Source organism: Passer domesticus, chromosome 17, assembly GCF_036417665.1.
Source record: "Passer domesticus isolate bPasDom1 chromosome 17, bPasDom1.hap1, whole genome shotgun sequence".
Classification (NCBI taxonomy): domain Eukaryota; kingdom Metazoa; phylum Chordata; class Aves; order Passeriformes; family Passeridae; genus Passer; species Passer domesticus.
In genome coordinates this window covers 2,364,870-2,385,844 of record NC_087490.1, presented here as the reverse complement: position 1 = coordinate 2,385,844, position 20,975 = coordinate 2,364,870, and the positions used below count along the sequence as shown (strand labels likewise).

General features: G+C 40.9%; 1 protein-coding gene across 4 annotated transcripts in view; it reads right to left on the bottom strand.

Annotated features, from left to right (window-relative positions):
* The window catches only part of CABIN1 (calcineurin binding protein 1), a 110,236-nt gene that overhangs the window by 10,285 nt on the left and 78,976 nt on the right, over window positions 1-20,975 (bottom strand). For 3 of the 4 annotated variants that reach the window (XM_064392712.1, XM_064392714.1, XM_064392713.1), the window contains exons 31-35: window positions 20,672-20,835; window positions 17,385-17,481; window positions 15,519-16,157; window positions 15,015-15,089; window positions 5,192-5,477 (exon numbers count right to left, since the gene is read on the bottom strand). In XM_064392712.1, the coding sequence (XP_064248782.1) occupies window positions 5,192-5,477; window positions 15,015-15,089; window positions 15,519-16,157; window positions 17,385-17,481; window positions 20,672-20,835 (1,261 nt within the window). Of the gene's footprint in view, window positions 1-5,191; window positions 5,478-13,804; window positions 13,929-15,014; window positions 15,090-15,518; window positions 16,158-17,384; window positions 17,482-20,671; window positions 20,836-20,975 lie in introns of those variants that run through there. The other variant, XM_064392715.1, reaches the window with a different exon arrangement.

Genomic DNA, 20,975 nt, shown 5'->3' with positions numbered 1-20,975 from the left:
GCTTCCCCTTACCACCAGGATTTCACCCTCCTTTGCCCTGACAGCCAGCTAAGCACAAGGAAATTAGCAAAAGCAGCTGGCAGAAAAATCTCTCAAGTGAATGTAATGACACCCCACAATTTTCTAAGTACTTTGTAAGCAACACAATACCTGTGCAGAGGACTTATAACTACATCTCTCTTCAGTCTGCCTTTGTGCAGGAATATATGTAAATTTTATGCTGCTGACAGCAATCTAAAACGAGTGAAACTGAGCCATATTGCAACCATAAAGCATTGCTACCATGCTCCTTTACAAAAATCTCCAAAAAAATGTGTTTCAGTAGTGCAAGACATCCACAGGGCAATGGCTCTCCAGGATTTTCAGGGAGATTTAAGAGTGCACAGGGCTAGAGAGGCTCCTGGAGCACAGACCTGCCCTGGCTGCACAAAACCTTGGCTCCAAACCATCACCTCACCTGTCTCTGCTGGGCAGCTGCTGCCCCTGCCCTATTTGTTCTTACTGATCCAATATAGGAACATAAAAATTATGACAGTTTTAATGTCAAAGGATTTTCTGCACTACACTGGATTGAGTAAATAAAACCTCAGGAATCTGAAGTGTAGATATCAGAAATAGACTTTAAGTGTACTGAAAATTCTTGTGGAATGAGTTTGTTTCGACAGGAGGTAAATCAGCACACGTTTACAAAGGGAAGAGGAAGAGCCATGACTGACTGGTACTGTCTGAGCACTGCAAAAAGGAATTAAGGAATCATTCACAAACAGGAAACCCCTGCTGACATTCAGCAGCCAAGTTGTTTTCAGAGTGCACCCATTGTGAAAAATAAAAAGCTTCACAAAAAGCATGGATGAGACAAGGGGAAGTGAGAACACCAGAGCCCAGGAGGCTGGAGCAGCAAGAGATCAGAGAGTGCTGCAGAGCTCACTGGGGGCAGCCTGGCTGATTCTGAATGACTCTTCAGTCACTCACAGGCAGCCAGGAGCTCCTACCCCAGCAGTTAAAGAAGAGCTTTTAAAGCCTAGGAGAAATCCTAGGTAAAATTTTTAAGCCTTGGGAAATGAGGAAGACAACTGTCAAAAACCAGAACAAGTCAACATTCTCCACTAAATGGAGGAGAAAGTAGTGAAAGTCAGATGCACACAAGTGCCACAGAAAACAGAGTAGGAGAAGACATGCATTCAAGAGAGGAGCCTCATGCCAGGTAACTGCAATCTGCAGGTAGCTCACTTGAGCCACAGGTTCTTGGCCTGCCCAGCTTTTCTGTTTCATCTTTTTTTGAGTCATCTGTTGAGAAAACTCCGTGCTCTACAGCACAATTTTGAATTCAACAGAAAAAAACAAGGTAAAACACTGACTGCAATTAAGAGAGTTGACTGTTACTACTTACAGTCATTTAAAAAGTACCTGAAAATGTGAACTGAAATGCATATTTAAAATGAGGTGTGGACAACACAAAATAAGGTGTGGCCAAATACTTATGTGTAAGAAGAAAGTTGTCAAAACACTGAACTACAGGCTCTTAAAATCTGTGTTTGTCTTTGGAAATCCATGACAAGCAAACTGGGAGCCACTGATCTCAGTGGCTTCTCTTCAATTTCTGATGGCAAAGCACAAGCTCCATTATGTCACCCAGGAACAGGAATTATTTCACCATTATTTCACCCAGAACAGGAATTGTGGATGCCCACTGAAGTTTGGGTATCCAGAAACTGCAAGGAATCCAGGTGGGCCCTTGTGCCATGCACTGTTTTAATACAAGACGTGCTGACATTCTCTGCAGTGATGCCTCAGGAAAACATTCAGTCTCCTCAGTCTTCTGAGAACCTCAAGTCATGCATCAGCTGCTAAAATAAACTAAGTTGCAGACTTCTGGGAAAAGATGCTCCTTACACCTCAAAGCTCTCCTATGACTCCAGCACCCAGCCATCCTACAGGGTGAAATGTCACATTCCAACACTGCTGAGTGTTACTGAATTCTCAGGATTTCCCACTTCAAAACCCTCTTTACTTGGAACATTTGCCTTTCAAGGACTCTGCAGCTGCCTGCACACACTCAAACAATTTAACTTCATTGCTCTCTGTGCAATAGTCTGCCCATCTTTCCACGCAACTGTCCTCTCTTGTATTTATTTCTTGTGCTTCTGAAACTCTCCAAGTTCTACAGGCTGAACCATATTTACACCTCTACCTCCCCTGTTGTGCCCATTTCACAAACATCTGAAATTACAGCAGGATATTCCCTGGCTTATGGAGTGCCACTTTCCTGCACAACACAAAGAATTGTCTTCCCCAGCTTTGAATTTTAAAGTTTGGACAGCTTTATCATACTGAACTGCTTAGGCCTTAAATGGACAAAAAATTAATAGTGGGGAGTCTTCTACTTGGATTTTACATTCCAACTTGGTAAATACCTGGCTTTAAGCAAAACACAGAACTTTAAATAATTCCAGGTATAAAAACCTTCTCTTGGTATCAGAGCTCAAATGTGAATGTTTTCCTGTTCATTCCTCATAAAAATCATTATTGCAGTAAGGACAGCCAAGAAGAAAATGTCAAGATTTTTCAGCAATTTAGAACCATGTAATACTGGAACAGTGTGACAGGCTGGAGGGAGTTTATCTTAATTGTCCTATTTTAGCTTCCCCAGAGAAATGTTAGGCTGAGCTAGGAAGGCTAAGAGGCCCAGGCACATTTTCACCCAAATGTAGGAAGGTGTCTTGCTGAAACTGCCACCATCACCCCTCTGCTGCTGGACTCCATCACCCTGTGCTCTGTACATTAGTCATGCACCAGACAAAATCTCAGGAAAATATTTACATCAGAAATGAGTGGCACAGCATCAGCAATGCTAGGAAAAACAAATCCTTTTCCTGGGTGAAATCAAAGAAAATGAGAGCAGCTAATACTCTCTGATGTGTAATACTTCCACATGAATAAGCAGGTACAGGTAGAGGTTATGAGACAAAAAAGTTGGAAACAGTTTACTCTAAAAATGGGAGGAGTTTTTACCCAAACAGAACTAAAGGAAGGCAGATGTAAAAAGGTTGTAACAGAATTATAACTAATTCTTTTTAGAGAAGGTGGATACAAAGGTAGGAGAATTAAAAAGAAAAGAGGAAGAAAGGACACAGCAGTAATTGGTGTCTCTCCCAGCTAGAGAAATGACCTGTCAGGTAGGGCTGAGAGCCAGATACAACTCATGCATTCAGCACTGAGCTTTGGAGAGAGAACCTCTTGATGTTCAGTTTCAGGGGTGTAATTCTGGCAGCTAACCCTTCCATCTCCCTCAACCAAAATGATGTATAGAAAACATCAAAGAAGAATGAACAATATCTAACTCTACAACCTTAACAAAGCCCAGAAAGTCAAAAGATTAAAATAAATGTTCCAATCACTGCGACGTGGCCTGGGGAGTTGCAGAGAGGAAAGCACATCAGAAATGCTCCTGAGTTCTGTTTGAAAACCAGAAGAATGCATGAGTTCTTATCAGCATTGTCATTCCTGCACCAGTCTCCTTAGTAAGGCCATAACAGCTTCACAGAGGATTCAGTTTTTCCTCCCCTGTTGTCTAGGCACAAACCCAAATCACTCCCTGCTGAGCAAGCCAGACAAGACATCTTATGACACCAGGCAACTCCATTCTTTTGCTTCCCAAGGACAGTAACAAATGTAATTTACACACAGACTAAGCCATTCCTTCCTCATCATTCTCCTTTTCTCTTTTCCCTTCCTAAGACAATCTCTCCCTGGAATTGTGAAAAAGGAAAATTAGACAATACCACTGCTGATGCTAGATGTTAAGTTTCAGTTTTGTTCTGTACTCAGAGATTAGCAAATTGGGAAAACCTGTTTCTCCCTAACTTGCTCTTCACTGCTGATGAATTCAGACTATGTGCATTCAAATAACAGGGCTGATTACATAAGGAAGAAATGACATACCAGAAGTATAAAGACAAAAACTTTACAAAGTCACAATTCCAAACTAAGAAAACACCCTGTCTCACAGACCTGGACACAGTCTCCACTGTATCTTCATGCACCATTTTCCACAGTACCTGTTCTATATGTGGCTCATTCATAACTTTATCTGGGCTCCCATGACTTGTTTAAGGCATTTTGTGAGTAGTGCTGGGCCCAGGCTTGTAAACAGATGGAGTGAGCACAGGCAGCAGCAGATGCTTTTTCAGACAGTGCTTCTGCTAAAGTTGCAAGGAAGTACAGCCCATGGCAGGTGCTGTGCCACCTTAACATGCAGTGTCCCACAGATACTGCCAAGCACCTCTTTGGGCACCCAAGGCAAGTCTGAAATTGGGTCTAATCCTACCTCACTCCCCAAAGTGGATCAGTATTGCCCAGCACAGAGATTTTTTATCTGCTAATGAGCCAGCCTGCCATGACAGCAGTAAAGCAAATGACAGCATTCTCATTTATTATTTCCTCATCTAGAAAACTGTATAGGACCAATTACATAATACAGTAATTAACAAATCACACAATCATGCTATAGAATAAATAACATTTGTTTGGCTTCTTCAATTCTTTCCTGTGGTCCAACCTGGCACATAACCACACAGGGCTATAAATACCACATTCCAACATTCTGGTCCTGTCAGATGCTTCTTTTCTGAAATGTGATGATAAGCTAACTTTCACATAATAGTGATGATAAGCTAACTTTCTAGACCATGCAGAATCTTGTTCATCAGTGTTATGTGTCTCCACACTTACATATGATGGGCAGTGAAAGCTGCACAGCTAATTATGTTAATCAAGCACTTCTAAGACAGATGTAGGCTGCTCACCAGTTTATTTTAATTGTAATCACTTTAAAATAGCTCAAATCTTATTAAATGTTAAAAGAAATGGAACCTCAACTCACTAAAAAAAACAAAATAATTTTCATTTTAATGCTGCTAGAGACTTCAATTCTCTAAAAGAGATTACTATTTTCAGGCTGCTATTTCATGATTTCACATACAAGTTACATGGAGTGGGCACTCTTTTATCTATCCCACAAATTAAAGTATGGATTATACAGATCCACTTCAGGACCAAGACAAAAATCTGTGTAGCCTTTCGAACGTGGTGTAGCGATGAGAAAACAGGACAGAATCAGAGCTCAGGCACTACCTCAGCCTGTGGAAAGTGAGCAGAGGGGGCCAGGAGGATCTGCCTGGCTGGGACTTACCTCGAGCAGCCTCCCCCACGCCGGGGGCAGCCTCAGTGCCCTGGCCCCGGGGCTGCTCCGGCTCCCGCTGCGGCTCCGGCGGCACCGAGCACGCCGACGAGGACGAGGATGAAGAGGAAGAGGCTGGCTTGGATTTGGAATGCAGGTCGTTCAGTCTCAGGAGGTTTTCAGGAGTCACAGTGTCTGCATTCACTGGCGTGGGATGCAGTGTGGCTGGTGCTACTGGGAAGAAGCTCTCTCGGGTGTCCTTGGGGTGCTTTGGGGTCGTGGGTGCTTCTCCTGTGGCCTGCACGGAAAGGGGCAGCAGTGAGAACGAGTCTGCAAGGCTCTGCTTCAGTGGCCACTGCAAGAGCACATTTTATGGACAGAAAACACTCTCTTTAAAGTGAGTACAACAGAACAATGACTCAATCACTATTCTAAAGAAATCTTTTCTCCTTTATGGATTATTTTTCTGTTCTTTATGGTCTGTTTATCAAACTAGCACTTGAACACTTATTCACATCTACAAAGTTTAATTTAACACATCCCTCACAACACAACATACTTCCCTGAACTCTGTAATTAGGCATGAGTTACAATCTCCAGTAAACAGAAACATATTTCTTTCATTTAAAAATACATTGACAAGTGCTTGACCTGAAAAAACAAATCTGCACTGCTTTAAGAGACTTTGCAAATTATCACAAGAAATAATTCTTAGTGAATGATGTGAGAAGAAATGGAGAAAATAGAAAAATGTATTTGCTTGTGAAATAAGAGATGAGCATAACTCCAAATCATAAACTCCTGACAAGTGCAGAACTGGTAACACTGAGGTCCAGCTGAAGCAGGCTCAGAAGATCTGCTGCCTGTGCACAGGTGAGAGAGGCACCAAGAGCAGGGCTCTTCTCCAAAGCCAGTGCTAAAAACTGAATGCACTGTCATTTATTATATAGACAGAAGGTAGAAGTGGGACATAAATTCACCAAGGAAGGGAATAAAAGTACCCATAAAATGAATATCTTCTCTGTTAATTTTATCAGTAATCAAATAAAGTATTCTTGCTTGTGAGGCCACAGAAAGCATTTATTTTACACTCTTTACAGTCTTCATTTAATGGAGATTTATTGGGCCATAAAAGATGCAGTTAGATAGAATTCTCAGATGTTTAATTGTTTGCCTCATACCTCTACCAAGAAAAAAACCCCTCATTTTAACCACAGTGATAATAGGAAGAATGTCTGAAACAGAAACAGGATTCAGCTGTCAAATGTCAAATCAAATTGGACCCCAATGTCCTAGATGACCAAAGATTTATTACAAAGCCAGAAAAGTCAGTAGAATTTCACTGAGAGAACAGAGGAACTTTCAGGTGGAGAAAATGCATACTTAAAATTCAAAGGTAGAGAGCACACAAGTACATAAAAAAAAATAATTGGCAGAATGTATTTTTGAAGTTCCTGAACTTGATTAATCAATCTCTAAAAAGCATACAATTAAAATCTGCCAGATTCTATGTGTACACAAAAACAAAAAAAAACCCCACCAGCAGCTATATTCACAATTGCCACAGTGGATCAAAAAAAGGTCTACTCTGCCTCTGAAAGCAGCAAGTTTCTGGTGCTTAAAGCATCAGTTCCAAAACTAAAACAAATGGGATCACACAAACCTGAGGGAAATGAAACTGCAGAAGCAAGCCTTCAGCTAGAAGTGAGATCACTTGAGGAAATGTTTTCAGCTGTGATTTAAAGGGAAAGCCCTTCACACCCATGCACTTCATTAACTTGCATAATGGGTGATGTAGAACCTGACATTTCTGGGCTTGTATTGTATCCAGATTTTTTTCTGCAGAAACACACGAAGGTACTGCTTAGGTACATAGATGTTAAAAATGGATCTGCACCTCAGATTTCTACAAAATTGCACAGCTATTTGCAGAGCCAGAAAAAAAGGACATTTGGAAAGTAACTCAGCAGTATTGGATGTTATTCAGATGAAAAATTATTAGAGAGAGTGCAACCCCATGGAATAATTGCTGCTGGAAGGGACCTCTGGAGGTCTCTCTGACTTCCCAGCTCCATCAGCTTCCTGGGGCCCAGGGCCAGCCCAGCCCAAATTCTGCCAAGGAAGGAGACTCAACAGCCTCTCCAGGCCCCTGTCTAGTGTCTGACCACCTTCCCAGTGAACATTTGTTTCCAAACATTTCATCCAAATTTCTCCTGCCACAACTTTAAATGGTGGCTCTTGTCTGGTTCCTTCCTTTCTGCTGAAAATCACAATTCCATAACTTTATCCTCCATTATTCTTCTCCTCACCAGGATGAAGCATCCCAGCTCTTTTTCCAGAGAACTGAAATATTTTATTTCCAAAAAAATAATAAAGCTGAAACAAACATGATGCTTCTGATTCAGGAAAAGCATGACCAAAAATTCTAATGTGTAGTCAAAAAGTGCAGCCTTATACAAAAGAAAGCAACACCAAGATTATTGTGTTTATACTTTAAAGGGAATTTTCCAGATGGGACCTGGTGAAGAATTGTCTCAAGCTGCTGTAAACGGACAGGTTCTTTTCAACCCAATGAAACAAAGACTTTGGGAGGAAAACCAAAAAAATCTCACAGTGATTTTGTTTTTTCAAAAAGGGGGATGGGAGGGGAAGAAAAAGGAGAAAGCCCTCTTTAAAATCAGAGCCAAGCACTAAAAAACCCACTGTAGGTTACTGTGCACTCTGCAACTCACAGAGCCTTAAGAAAAGGGATTTAAACATGCTTTGTGTGTTTTCACTGCACTCAGGAAGTGAAGACCATCCAAAAGCTGTAAGCACAAATCCCAAACGAGCACCACAGTGAGGCACATGTTCTTTCAAAGATTTTGGGTTTAGTGTAGGGACAAGAATCCCAGCACCTCTGATCAGTAAGTGATGCTACTCACAAAAGGCAGCTCAGGGAATGTCACTAACTCCACTGCTCACATTTCATCATCCTGCAGATCTCCAGGAAAACACAGGACCACCAACACCCAGCTGAGAAATAAACCCAGAAAAACTCACCACAGCAGCCTGGGATTTACCAGAAGCCTTTTGTTCATCTAGCTCTACTGCTAAACCACCAGTAAGGCACAATAAAGACTGTTTTCCACAGACAGACAGTAGGAAATGGGGAGGCAGTGACAAACCTTCACCAGTGTTTTATGTGGTTTCTCATCAGAAGATTATTTTTTAGATTTTACTTTGCTGTGGTACTAAGCCAAAACTGTGACTCAGAACTTCTCCTTTTCCCCTCTCCAATCCATCTCACCAGCTCAGTGCCTCTGTTACCACCACTATCACAGACTGCCTTTAGCCACCAAGAAATGAATATTTTCTATCATTTAATGTTACTTACAGAACATGTGAATATAACTGAATTAAGATAAAAACTCTTATCTGGTTTCTTCCTGTCTTTCATTGTAATTACAGGTTCCTCTAGTCAAGACTGGAATTCCTTCTAGATTTTTTACAAACACATGAGGTACTGAAGGGTATGCAGTCCTACTTTTGTATTGACTCCTATATCAAAGTGGATTGAAGAAATATTTAAGGCTTATTATTAATATCCAAATGAGGTGCCATGGATGAGCCACTGCTTCCATAAAGAGCCCACTATCTTACTTCACTTTAAAAAGCATTGCAAAAACTGATTTTCATTTTGAAGAATGTAAGAAATGAAATTGAAGTGAATAACTAGGAGGACGCCTGTGTGAATTGTGACTGTTTCTGACTTAGGTTACAAAATCAGTCTCTTTATTTGTTAGAACTTGACTATTTCAGCACACTCCTCAAAGAGTGCATTCAGCTTCACAGTGGTGATGGGCAAACCCTTCCCATGATGTAAAAACAAGTAAGGAAAATGCTGGAAATCCAGCACTGGGACAGCCTTCCACCAATAAAATTATCAGCAGAAGTGCAGAATTTTTTCACAGATGTTACTGGAAAAAATAGCTCCCTACAGTTTCCCAGAGAGGCACTTCAGCAGCAGCTAAAAGAAATCCAGCATTAGATAAAACATGAGAAAAATTTTAGCCTTTGCAGCCTATGAAGTCATCAGAGAACCTGACCAAGGGTCTGTTTTTACCATACTTACTGTTTTTAAAAAACACATTTTGAAAAACAAAGAAATCCTCCAGCAACCTTCCCACTCCTGCTTTTGGGAGGGCTCAGTGCTCTGTGGCTGTGGGAAAAATTAACAACCAAATGTTCCAGAAAGGGAAAGTGACAGCTTTCCCAACAAAAGTCTCCTAATGAAAGATGCTGGAACTGCAACTGTTACATAACATTTTCTTGTGATTTCTTTTTTTTTTCAATTACTCCCATGCCTGAGTTTAGCACTCTAGTGGGACTGAAGTCAGAATCCACCTCACACAGAGGTGTTTCTTTTTAAAAGGACATCAGAACTTCCCCTGTCACACAAACTGCCTGAACAATATGCTGCCCACATTCCACAGTATTACCACTCCAACTCCTGCTCAATATTGGGTTTTAATTAAATTATGCCTGTCCTTTTTTTTTTTTTATCTTTAATCTCTCTACAGCAGTATTTGAAAGAAATCTCATTTGGAATTTTCTTCTAGGTGCATCACAAACACCAGCAATATCCATGCTCAAGATTCTGAAGAACCTTGTATTTCCCAAGACCACTTATATATATAGAAAATAACAAAGGTTTACGTACATAAGATTGAACTCTAGCCTAACTAAACTCTCCGTTAACACAAATGCAAGCAGGGGCTCAATGTCCTGCTCTACACAGGCAGCAACATTACAGCAACACTTCCATACACAAAAACATCATTACTGGGCCAAGAGAGACCAGGTAGCAGGATGAAAAACATTAATATACAAAGTAAAAGATAAAAAGTGTCTTTTCTTTCCTTCATGTTCACTTAATGATTGCTTTCTGCAGGAGACAGAAGGAGGAGAGCTGTTAATTATATCAAGAATACACCTCCAGGATAGAGTGAGAGGGGGATGCCATGGCAACTGGCAAATGCAACAGTGAGCAAAATGGTCACCCTTTGGTAGGAGACCATGAAAGAGCTCGTCCTTTTGTCCCCCCCATCCCCACCTCCTCCTTCCCCCTCCTTTCTTGTCATCTTTGCTGCATTAATAAAGCATACAGACAACTCAGGAAAAACAACTTTTTCTGTAAGCAGTCTCTGACGTCTTGATGTGCAGGAAGAAAAGATGAAAATTAGCAGCATGTGGGTGGAACAAAAAGGGGGAGAAAACACATGAGGTAGAAGATGATTATTTTCTAATTATTTAATATTCTCCTAATCTCCTCCCATTCCCAGCAAAGTGCCTTTACAGAAGGCTTTTAGCTGTTTCCTGAAGAGAACAGCTTGGTGGTTTGTTGCTTTGTGGGTTTTTTTTAATGTGAGAATTTGAGAAGAAAATGCTCTAGACACCCAAGGCAGTTCAAACAAGTCACTCTCAAGTTTTCTCCTTGAAGAAAAATGCCTGAGAGCCCATGTCACTGCAGTGCTGACTGCATTCCACAGCAGAAGGGGAAAAATCCATGGGAGTGCCCTCTAGCTTCAGTCACAGAAGGAAAGGCTTTCCTGTTCCAAATGAAATATCACACTGTAAGGTCCCATCACCAGAGCCCTGCTCCAGAGTCCATCTGAGCTTCTTGTTTGTGTGATTTCAGCACAGCCCTCACAGATCAAACCCACCAATGACCCCAGAAAATGCTTCAGTGCGAGGCTGTGGATTCAGACTACTGATCACCAGCCCCGGGAAAAGGTAAAACACTGGTGGAAGGAGAAAACAAGACCCCAGTTACCTGTTCTGGAATCAGTTAAGGGCAGGAAGAGCACTCAACCAGCACCTTTATATTACAACACTTCTACATAAAACAACACTTTTCTATTACAGCAGCAGCAAAACTTTCTAAAATCAGGGATCACCCTGGCAGCCTGCCAGGAGCCTGAAAGGCTCATTTGCATAACCTGATTGTGTTTGTAATAAAAGTCATTGTTTTGATTCTGGTGGTAGATTCATGAAGCATCACTTCTAATTAGAGCTGACACTGAAATCTGTGATGTGTTTTGACTGTAGGTTGAGACAGGGAAATGGGGAAAGCACCTGGAGTTTGGCATCAGCCAGGGGAGAAGGTGGCCAGGGCTGTGCTCCTGAGGAGGAGGTGGGTGAAGCAAAAGGTGAAAGGCAGGATTTGGGCAGCCAGAACCAGGCAGGGAGAGCTCAAGGCCTGGCAGATGGAGCAGGAAAGAGCAGTTGAAAATTTCCTTTCCCTCCCTGACACTTCAGGGATGGAGTTGGTCCCAGAGCAAGGATTTTTTGGCTAAGGCAGCAGTGAGTCTTAAATAACTCAGCAATGTTGAAATAGCCCCTTCTCATGACATTTGGATGATATACTATACCTTGAAGAGCCAATAGAAATTTCAGCTCCTACAACACTACCCGTTACCAGGGCTTTCTACACAGAGTCCCAAATTCTCAGGGGTCACAACCCAGGACCAGAGACTCAGTGGCATTTGGAACTTTGCCTCTGAACACTCTTGTATTTTTAGAGATGTTAAATCCAGCCCTGTGTGCAATGTTGATTTATACAATGTTCTAAAGTATTTGTTTTATATAAATTCAGTTCTCAGGATTAGTGATACATTAGATCTCAACACACAACCACATTTTTAACTGACTTAACTTTCAGCACTGGTGAAAGGTGTACTTTTAATATTAAGGAATTTAATATTAAGTCCACAGTAATAAAAATACCTTTTCAGATTGCAGGAAAACAGAAGACAGATGGGTTGTTAAACTAAAGTATCTCCACGTGCATTTATAGAATATTCTGTGCAATACAAAGCTTCACCCTAGCTTGTACTGCACTAACTTTCCCATGTCAATATGCCCTTAACAGCATAAAATGAAGAATTTCCTAACAGCAATTTCAGGCAGTCAATGGAAAGGCTTATTAGGAATTCTCTAATTATCTAGAATCCTCAGCACTGCTTTCTGCCAACATGTCCCCTCCCTGGTCCTCAGGAACAGATATTTAAGTACAATGCTACTTCAAAATCAAACCAGTCTGCCTCAATCTTTCATCCTCCCTCAACAAGGACTCCATTTCCAGGGACCATTAATTTCATATGAAAATCACAGTTGGCAAGACTAAAAATATAACTCAGAGCAACTGAGATGACTGCTTTCAGGATCTCTGCAAATCTTTTAGATAACATTCTCAGACAGAAAAATCAAAGAAAAGAACAAGAAACCTTCAAAATGCTGCTTGATCAGAAGGTCAATTAATCTCCAGTGTAACTTTAGTTACTTGATTGCTAAGGTCCCAGCCACCACCACTGGATTTCAGCCCATTTGATAGGAGTATATCAAAAGTCTTATTCACACTTAAGAATTTAAAGGAAAAAGGACAAAAACTGGATGAATTCCTTTTGGCCACACCTTTCTCCACAACAGCATCAATATCAGCATTTAAAAATGTTGCATCACCACTATGTAAACTGTGAACCAAAATATGAAGTTGATTAATCTATCACTAAAAAAAAAAAAAAATAATATTGAATAGAAATGTCCCAGCAACTTACACAGAACACAATTTTTATATCAATTTCTGGAATCTCCCAATGGAAATTTTCCCAATGGAAACTCAATTTCTCCAGTTCTTCAGGAGCACTGGAACTCATCATGGCAAGGTGTTGTACCTCTGATTTTTCTGCCTTTTCAAAGCTGGAAGCCAACCTTTCTCAGCCACTTGCCATGTTTTTGGTTGACTTCATAGGTGATGTGCCTCCCATTGGCTCAAAACACTTATAAGAACTAGAGAGGATTTCTGAAAGCAAGTCAAAGGGTCACAGCCCTGCCAAGCCATTAAACAGATTAGATCTGCTCACAGGAGTGTAAGGACCCACTTTGGCAGCTCCTCTCACTCACTGCTCTGCTGTTTCCTGCTTGTGCCTGGAGAGGCAGAGAAGGAGGTTTTAACATAGCTGTTAAATATTTAGGTTACAAACTCTGACTGGTCTGGAAGAAAGCTGAAAAGCCAGAATTCAAGTAATGCCTAATTTTAGTAGCAAGTGAAAACTTTCATAAAGAAACCATATAACGCCTGCAACTTTAAAATACAACAGCCAGCTGAGAAAGACATATATCAAGGTGGATTTTGTGCCTTTTTTTTTTTTTAACTGTCAATTTCTTGGGCTAAGTGACTGAAGAACCACAGGCCCTGCAAACCCACTCAAACCATCCAGGAACAAAGCATTTCCCCCGGCTGCAGCAGCTCTGTACATGACATCATTTGCTTACAGAAGGCAAATACTTGCCAATTTTAAATAAAACAGGATTCAGGCTGCTGAAAACAGACAGATGTCTACAAGAGTGGCTATTCCTGTGTCTCCACACTAATTCACAGTGCTGTAGGAGCAGCTTCACACAGCCTGCAAGATCCTGCTAGGAGCAGACCAAAATGAGAGTGCAGGATGTAATAACCTCGTTAGCTGGGACTGCTTCCTAAAAGGGAAAGCTTCCAAGTGCAGCATGTGAAGGGGCATGTTTTATTTCAAGTGATTTAACAGGAAATCTTATTGCTTCCAGTGCTGTTAAATACCAGCTCACCTATTGTGTCTATTCTCAAGATCAGTTTGTGTGCAGGTTTTTCACCATTCTCATGTTTTGCCACATGCTTGAGTACCTGGTGACTCTGCTGGAGGAACTGGAATAGCAGTGACATTCCCAGAACCTTCAAGAAAGCCCAACAAGGAATTGGGTTGATAAAGGGGAATTTGGCGAGTGTTTTTTAAAAAGGTGAACACATCTAAAAAAGGAACAGTAACATTACTTTTTAAAGAAGCTTTCTAGCAAATTCTTGTATTTTCAAGTCATAAATCACAGCGTGATAATGTCTATTTTTCCCCCAAAATAAACTGAAAAAAGGCTTACCATGCTGAGCTAACATTTATTTATTAATAAAAATTAAAACTTGAAATACCAGACTACAAGCAAGCCAACACTTCTACTTAATACCTCTTGACATTTCTGTTCATTTCTATAGTTCAATGGAACAATGTTACTGACTTCCTGAGGGGCACAAATTGGAGAAAGTTACTTCCATGAAAACCTAATAAAGAAAAAACCTACCTTTCCTCTTACATCCTCTCCTATTATTCTGCTAAGAGATGCACTACACAAAAGCACATTTTAAGTGAACAAAAATTATGGAAAATACAAATCTAGTTAATACTTAGGGGCTGCAAAATGAACACCAATAAATATGTCATTCATCCAGTTTTCTTCTTGGCCTTGATATCACATTAAGGACTGATAAATAATGATCCATTTAAAGCTCTTATAATTGTTTGCTGGGTAAACCCAGAAACTACAAGCTAAAAACAAACTGAGTAACAGTTTGCTTTTAACAGAGTTAAAGAAAATCTATCTGATATCTCTGGAGCAGAGTGCAATGCCAGCAAGGCAAGAGCTGATGAGTTTGGAGCCCTTAGGGAGCACAGAGAAGTAATTACCATCCATGAAATGCTGGGCTATGATGTGGACATTAGGGAAATTGTAGTATGCCATAAATATTTCAATTTGAAGATCGTTTGGGGTTTCCCCAAAAGCTTTTGAGCATGAAAACCATCCTGCAAGCCTGCCATAAACAGGAGCACTGACACTAATAAAAGGGGTGATCTTCCTATTAATGTAGCCCAACTTGTCTTGGATGGCACCAATATAAGGAAAGTAGGCATTTCTGGGTGCTGCAGACACTCAGCAACAGATTTGCCTGTACAGACTCATAAAAGCAGCACTCAAAGGCTTCAGAGCTTACCTGTTTCTGTGCTGATGCTCCCATGTGCACCTGGCAAAACTTGACTGCCTGTTCAAGTGCTGCTTCTTCATCCACCTGAACACAGAACCACAACTAATGAAGTCATAATTACTTAGCTCATCTATAAATCTAATTAAATTGAGATGAAATGGGGATGTACAGCATGGAAGCAGCAGTTCTACAGCAAAATGCTGACCTTAAGTTATTCAGGAGCACATCCCCAAAGATAAATACTCAGCTCTCTCAATTCAAACTAACATTTAGCTGAACAAACACCACATAAGTGGTACTACAGCTCTTAACTCATTTCAGAAATTTAGCTTCAAAACATAGAGATTCCTACTCCCTATTCCCAGCAATGGCCTTGTCAAGAGAATGGTTCTCTGGGAGGTGTTTATCTCCCCCAGGTTTTAAACAGATATAGGGCTAGGTTTAGCAATTCCTATTAGATCCTAAAACCATGTCTGAGGCCACAGAGAGAAATGACAATTAAACATGCAATACCTGTTTAATCAGCATGTATGTTTCAGACATGATCTTCTCAATTTTGCCCAGGTCATAGGCCATCACTTTCTGGCCTTGCTGCCAGACTCGGTAAGCATCGAGCAGAAGTGTTTTTCCAGACTCCACATCCTCAAGTAATTTCCTCTTCCTGCTTGACCTCTGGACAGGTTCTTCTGCAGGTACTGTTTGAACTGTTCCTTTAGCTGCCTGCTGCTGGTGTTTTGAGCTGATACTGAGCTCCTCCAAGGAAAGTTCTGGAGTCCTGCTCTCGGGAGCCCTGTCCTTGGAGCTCCTGCCGGGCTGCAGCCGCTCCGGCTCGCTGCGTTTACAAGAATCAATTTTCTCAGGGTCATTGGAATAGCCATCAAGATCCATAGGCTCAGCTGAACCAGGGCCAGGAAGCTCTTTAATCTCCTTGTCACTCCTGTCCTCTTGTTCCAATATGTCCATAGCATGGGGGATTTGTCCCTGGGTCACTTCCTTCACTCCATTTTCAGTACCATGTACTGCTCCATCTGACAAAACTGCCTTTTTGGGAAGCACATCTTTCCCCTCTTCAGCACTAGTCTTATTGGACACGTCTGTTGTCATCCTTCCTGAAGGAAGGTTAGAAGACTTGGAACCCTGATCTTCTGAAACCTTAATAAAAGAAATCACTTTTCTCTGTTATCATTGAAATCAAAAAGCACTTGAGCACAACTGTGACTATCACGAATATTGACCAGTACTTTTCATTACTGCTTCTGCTGAAGAAAATGCATTTTTTCTGTGTTCATTCTTTTTTGTTCCTCAATATTAATTAATTCAGGCCACAAATCTTACCATTAGAAGTATTTTAATAAGTGAAAACAACCACAGAGAAGTGGCAACAGCTCAGGCTGAACTGAAGCCACAATGTTTATTTTCCCTCACTACTTCAGTCCATGCTAAGGGATCCAACTAAATGAAATCCAAGGTTTTAACTGCACAAATTTTTCTTCTATCATATTGAAATAAAAACCAAATCTGTTTCTTTTGGCAGCTGCAGATCAAGCTCAAGTTTAAGAATCTCTCCTTTTGTAGCTCCTACATAACCTTCTTATTAACAGATCAAGAATTAGGCAAAACCCTGTTATAGTATTTTACTTCTTGTACCTTTACTTTGGTGATGTTCCAAAGGTAGAAAACCTCATAACATCATCCTGTCTTTCAAAAACTGATAGTGATACAACTCTTACATCCAGATTTCTGAACAAACTATTTAATATACAGAGTTCCAGTGTTCTTGACAATGTTTTCATTTAGTTCGTTACACCTATAGTCTGTTAACTCAGAAAGCCCTTAAGAATAAGTCCTTCCTTGAATGTATTTACCAAGGAAAATTCCAATATCCAGATCCCTTAACCTGGGAACTGATTAGCTTCTGTATGACTTTCAAAAACTAAATCTAGATTATAATTATGTGTAATAATGAGTGTGGTGTTGTCAAGGACTAGCAGTAAAAAGTGTCTAGGCATGTAACACCAAGCTGTCTGGGTTTGTTTTGCAAACTTAGTTCATTTTAAAAGGAAATTTCCTACAGACCCCACCTGAAAATGGAGATCTTGAACCCTACAGGTATCTACCATTATTTGATGTTTAAGGGACGACCAAATTTACTACAATCTTGAAATTCTTACTGCAAACTGTATTTGTTATTGAATTTCAAAATTAAAAAACAACAATGCTGGAAGAAAATTTTCTGTGTAGTGGCATATAAATAAACAAAAGGTATTAGAAGTAAATCTTTAGAAATGCAGTCCTTCAGTCTCGGGAGATCTAAGGAATGAGTGAACACTGCAAAAGCTAATTACTAAATGAGAGCCATGAAGTGCAACGCTGCCCCACCTGTGTGAGATCGTTGAGAGTGTCCTCCAGCACCTTCACTGTGAGCACAAAGGCTTGCTGGGCCAGGACCTGGCGATCTGCATCACGCAAGTATTTCCTGTCCACAGCAAGAGAGAGAAATGAAGTTAGCTGCCAAAAGCTCAGAGCACCCTAAAAACAAGAACCAGGCTTGTCTCAGGCTAAAAGATGCAGCTGGGGGTGTGTGTTCCATTGCCATCTGTCAGAGCTGGGGCAGCTCTCTGCTGTTCATGGGGCAGTTTTCTTTATCTCTCCCACAGCCAATCCTCCCTCCAGGAGATCTCTGCTGTCCATGGCCACTGAGTGTCCCTGCAGGGCTGATCAAATTCCATCATCCCAGGGGGAGATGCTGTGCCCAGGGCAGGAGCCAAGCATTCCTACCTGGATCCAATCTGAGCCTGGAACAGCCCAGCAGCCTCTGCCCACTGCATTCCCAGAGGAGCAGCTTTCTCCTGCCCTGCATTCCCAGAGGGAGAGCAGGCCCATCTCCAGCAGCCCTGGAGCTGCAGAGGAAAACTCCCCCCTTGTGCAGGATCCCTGCTCCAGCAGAAGCACAGCTGGCACTGCAGGAGGGCTGAGCCCCCATGGGATGGGGCTGTGCCACCACCCTGACACACAGGGGTCAGGGCCTCTTCTGATTCTGTCAGTGTTTTTTTGTTTGTTTGTACTATTGCATTTGTATTTTTAATTTTCCTGATAAAGAACTATAATTCCTATTCCCATATCTTTGCCAGAGAGCCCCTAATTTCAAAATTATAATAATTCAGAGGGAGGGGGTTTACATTTTTCATTTCAGGGGAAGTTCTTGCCTTCCTTAACAGACACCTGTCCTTTCAAACCAAGACACAGAACATTGAAAGAAAAACAAGAAAAAGTCAACACAACAACTTTAAAACATAAACAACCCAAAATCTACAGGTCATACTGAAATATAACAATATTGGGATTTAACACTTTGGTTTTGTTTCCCTCCACTTCTCCCCTCCCCACAATATCAGAGACAACACAAACAAAGCAGCAGACAGCTCTGCCTACAACCAGAGGGAAGGGGAGAAATGGGAAAACAGCGAGCAACCAAACCCAGAGCACACCAGACAACCAGATTTACAGTTTTCTTGTATCAAGACTTCTATGCCCCTCAAATACCAGCTTTTTATTCAAACCTTTTTTTGAAAAAGAGTCTTATAGTTACACAGAGCTATGCTGAACTCTCAGGTGATTTTCATGTTCTGGATAAAGTGTGCATGTGAGATTAAGGACATCAGCAAATCCTCTCTCTTTGATCATATCAGCTTCCTTTGAACTCAGGATTTTTAAGAGCTAAAAATCCTGGGTTCATGGGTGTACTACTACCTTTTTTCCTAGTTAATATTACAAAAAAATAATATTGCATGTGTAAAACATTCACTCTATAGCTTCATTTAATTTACTAGAGCACTGTAATTTCAGGGTATTTGGACACAATGTTTTAGTCTGCTTTCAAGCAAAACACTTCCAGCTGTCAATCCCACCTAATCATGTTTAATGGAAAACTTAATTTCTATTTCAGAATTAGCTGGTTTGAATGAGAGGGCTAGAAATCAAGTAAATAACTCTGAAGGGTACTATTTCAGTCAAAAGGCCAACATTTTAAATACACATATTTCCTCTCTATGATTTTAGGTTGAATTGGTAATTTTGCTCTCTTTTCTCTGAAAAGCAAACCATAAACATCTGACTCCTCATTAATTCAGTAATAACTAAAACCACCCTATTTTTAAAAATAGGGTTGTTCCAGGCATATACCAGACACACCCAGAATTATCTGTATTTCTAAGTTCCTCTAACAACTGCACCTCACCATGGCTGGCACTGGCTGATCTAACATGTCAAATTATTTGCTTTTTTAATTCAGTCTAGACTTACAAATAACAGAATATTTTTAGTACAGCTATGGGTTTGCTTAGGACAGAAATTGAAACCTTCTATGGTCCAGTTCTTCTGATATGTTAAAAGTCAAAGTATTTTTGGCTTCAAGTCTGCTGAACAAGTGGTGGCATATTCCCAGACACACTACAATCCATGCAAATTCACATGCACTCAACACTCAAAAACACATGAAGAAACCCCCAATGCCTCCAACTTATTGCCATCAATCATTTAAGTTTCATTTCTTAAACATTTGCCTGAGACCAGTTTCAACATTTCCCACAGGACAACCTACTAGAATTTTACCTCAGCTGCTTCAGTGTTTCCCTTGGATGTTTATTTTGGTCTTCCCATTGATACAAGTCCATATATAGCTCACACTAATAGCTTCTTTTTTTCTTAAATAAGGTTAATGCAATTAAAATTAGATCACCCCTGAACAGGATAAGCTTTTTAAATAGCCTCAGCTGCCAAGAGGCACACAGCCATTGTTCAGGGCATGCAGGATTACAGGAAGGCAGGATGCTGGGCCGTGACCTCCCGCGCTGCGCTCGCTCTTACGCAAGAGCCAGCACAGGGTGCCCAAGGGTGCTCTGCTCCTCCAGAGAATCCCTCCATGTGACACACCACCTCTGTGAGCCTGCTGAGGCACCCCATGGCTGCTCTGAGCTCCAGCAGAAATGCAGAGAAACTCCAGGCTACGTTATAGAATCGTAATGCTGAGCAGAATTACCCATTGCTCCATGTGGGAAATGGATTTGTTGATAGAAAGCTCACACAGTCTTACACATCTGTATGTAAACACTGAGATAAAGTGGGTTGACTTATTATGGAATAGAGATGACATTGTTACGAGAGAGATTGAGCTAAAAAACAAGTTTTAATAAGTTTCAAAATATGGTTTTGTAAAAAGACTAGATATTTTAGAGAATTAGAATTGTGAAAGATACATTGTAGCAGAACTACGTAGGGAAAAAATATAGGTAATTAGTATTAGAAGTAATAATAGTAACAGAAATAATAGTAGTATTGTGTAGTAAAAGTTAATAAGCTGCAAAGCATTTATAAGGTATTGTAACTAAGAAATAAATTAAGTTTTTGATAAAATAGCTTGAGTTGTGTATCTTTTGTGTCTCACTATTCATTGAGACAGATAACAGAATAAAATCTTTTAAAACGCCTCTCAGTTACCCTGTCTCTGTAAAACCCAAGAAAACCAACAATTCCACTATATTCCCAAGGGAATCTGTCTAAAGACTTTTTTCCCTAAACAAAGAACAGCTTTAAATAAAACAGTCATACAGCGAACAAAACACACTGAAAAGCTTTACAAAAAATGGTTTTAAATAAATCTCCCGTACTTTCCCTGATCAGGGGTCCTCTGCAGCATGGATGAGACTTTGAGCAGGGTGTTGTAATCCCTCAGCTGCGAGAGCACGTTCAGCAGCAGCACGATGGAGCGGTTCATATGCGACGCGAAACTGCCCGGCCGGTCGATCTCATCCACGGGGATGCGCCAGATTCCCTGCAGGGGGAAAGGAAACCTTCACACGGGGTCCAGCTGAAAGGGACACAACCAGATGGGAAAGGGAAACCTTCACACAGGGATCGAACTGAAAAGGACACAACCAGATTCCCTGCAGGGGGAAAGGAAACCTTCACACG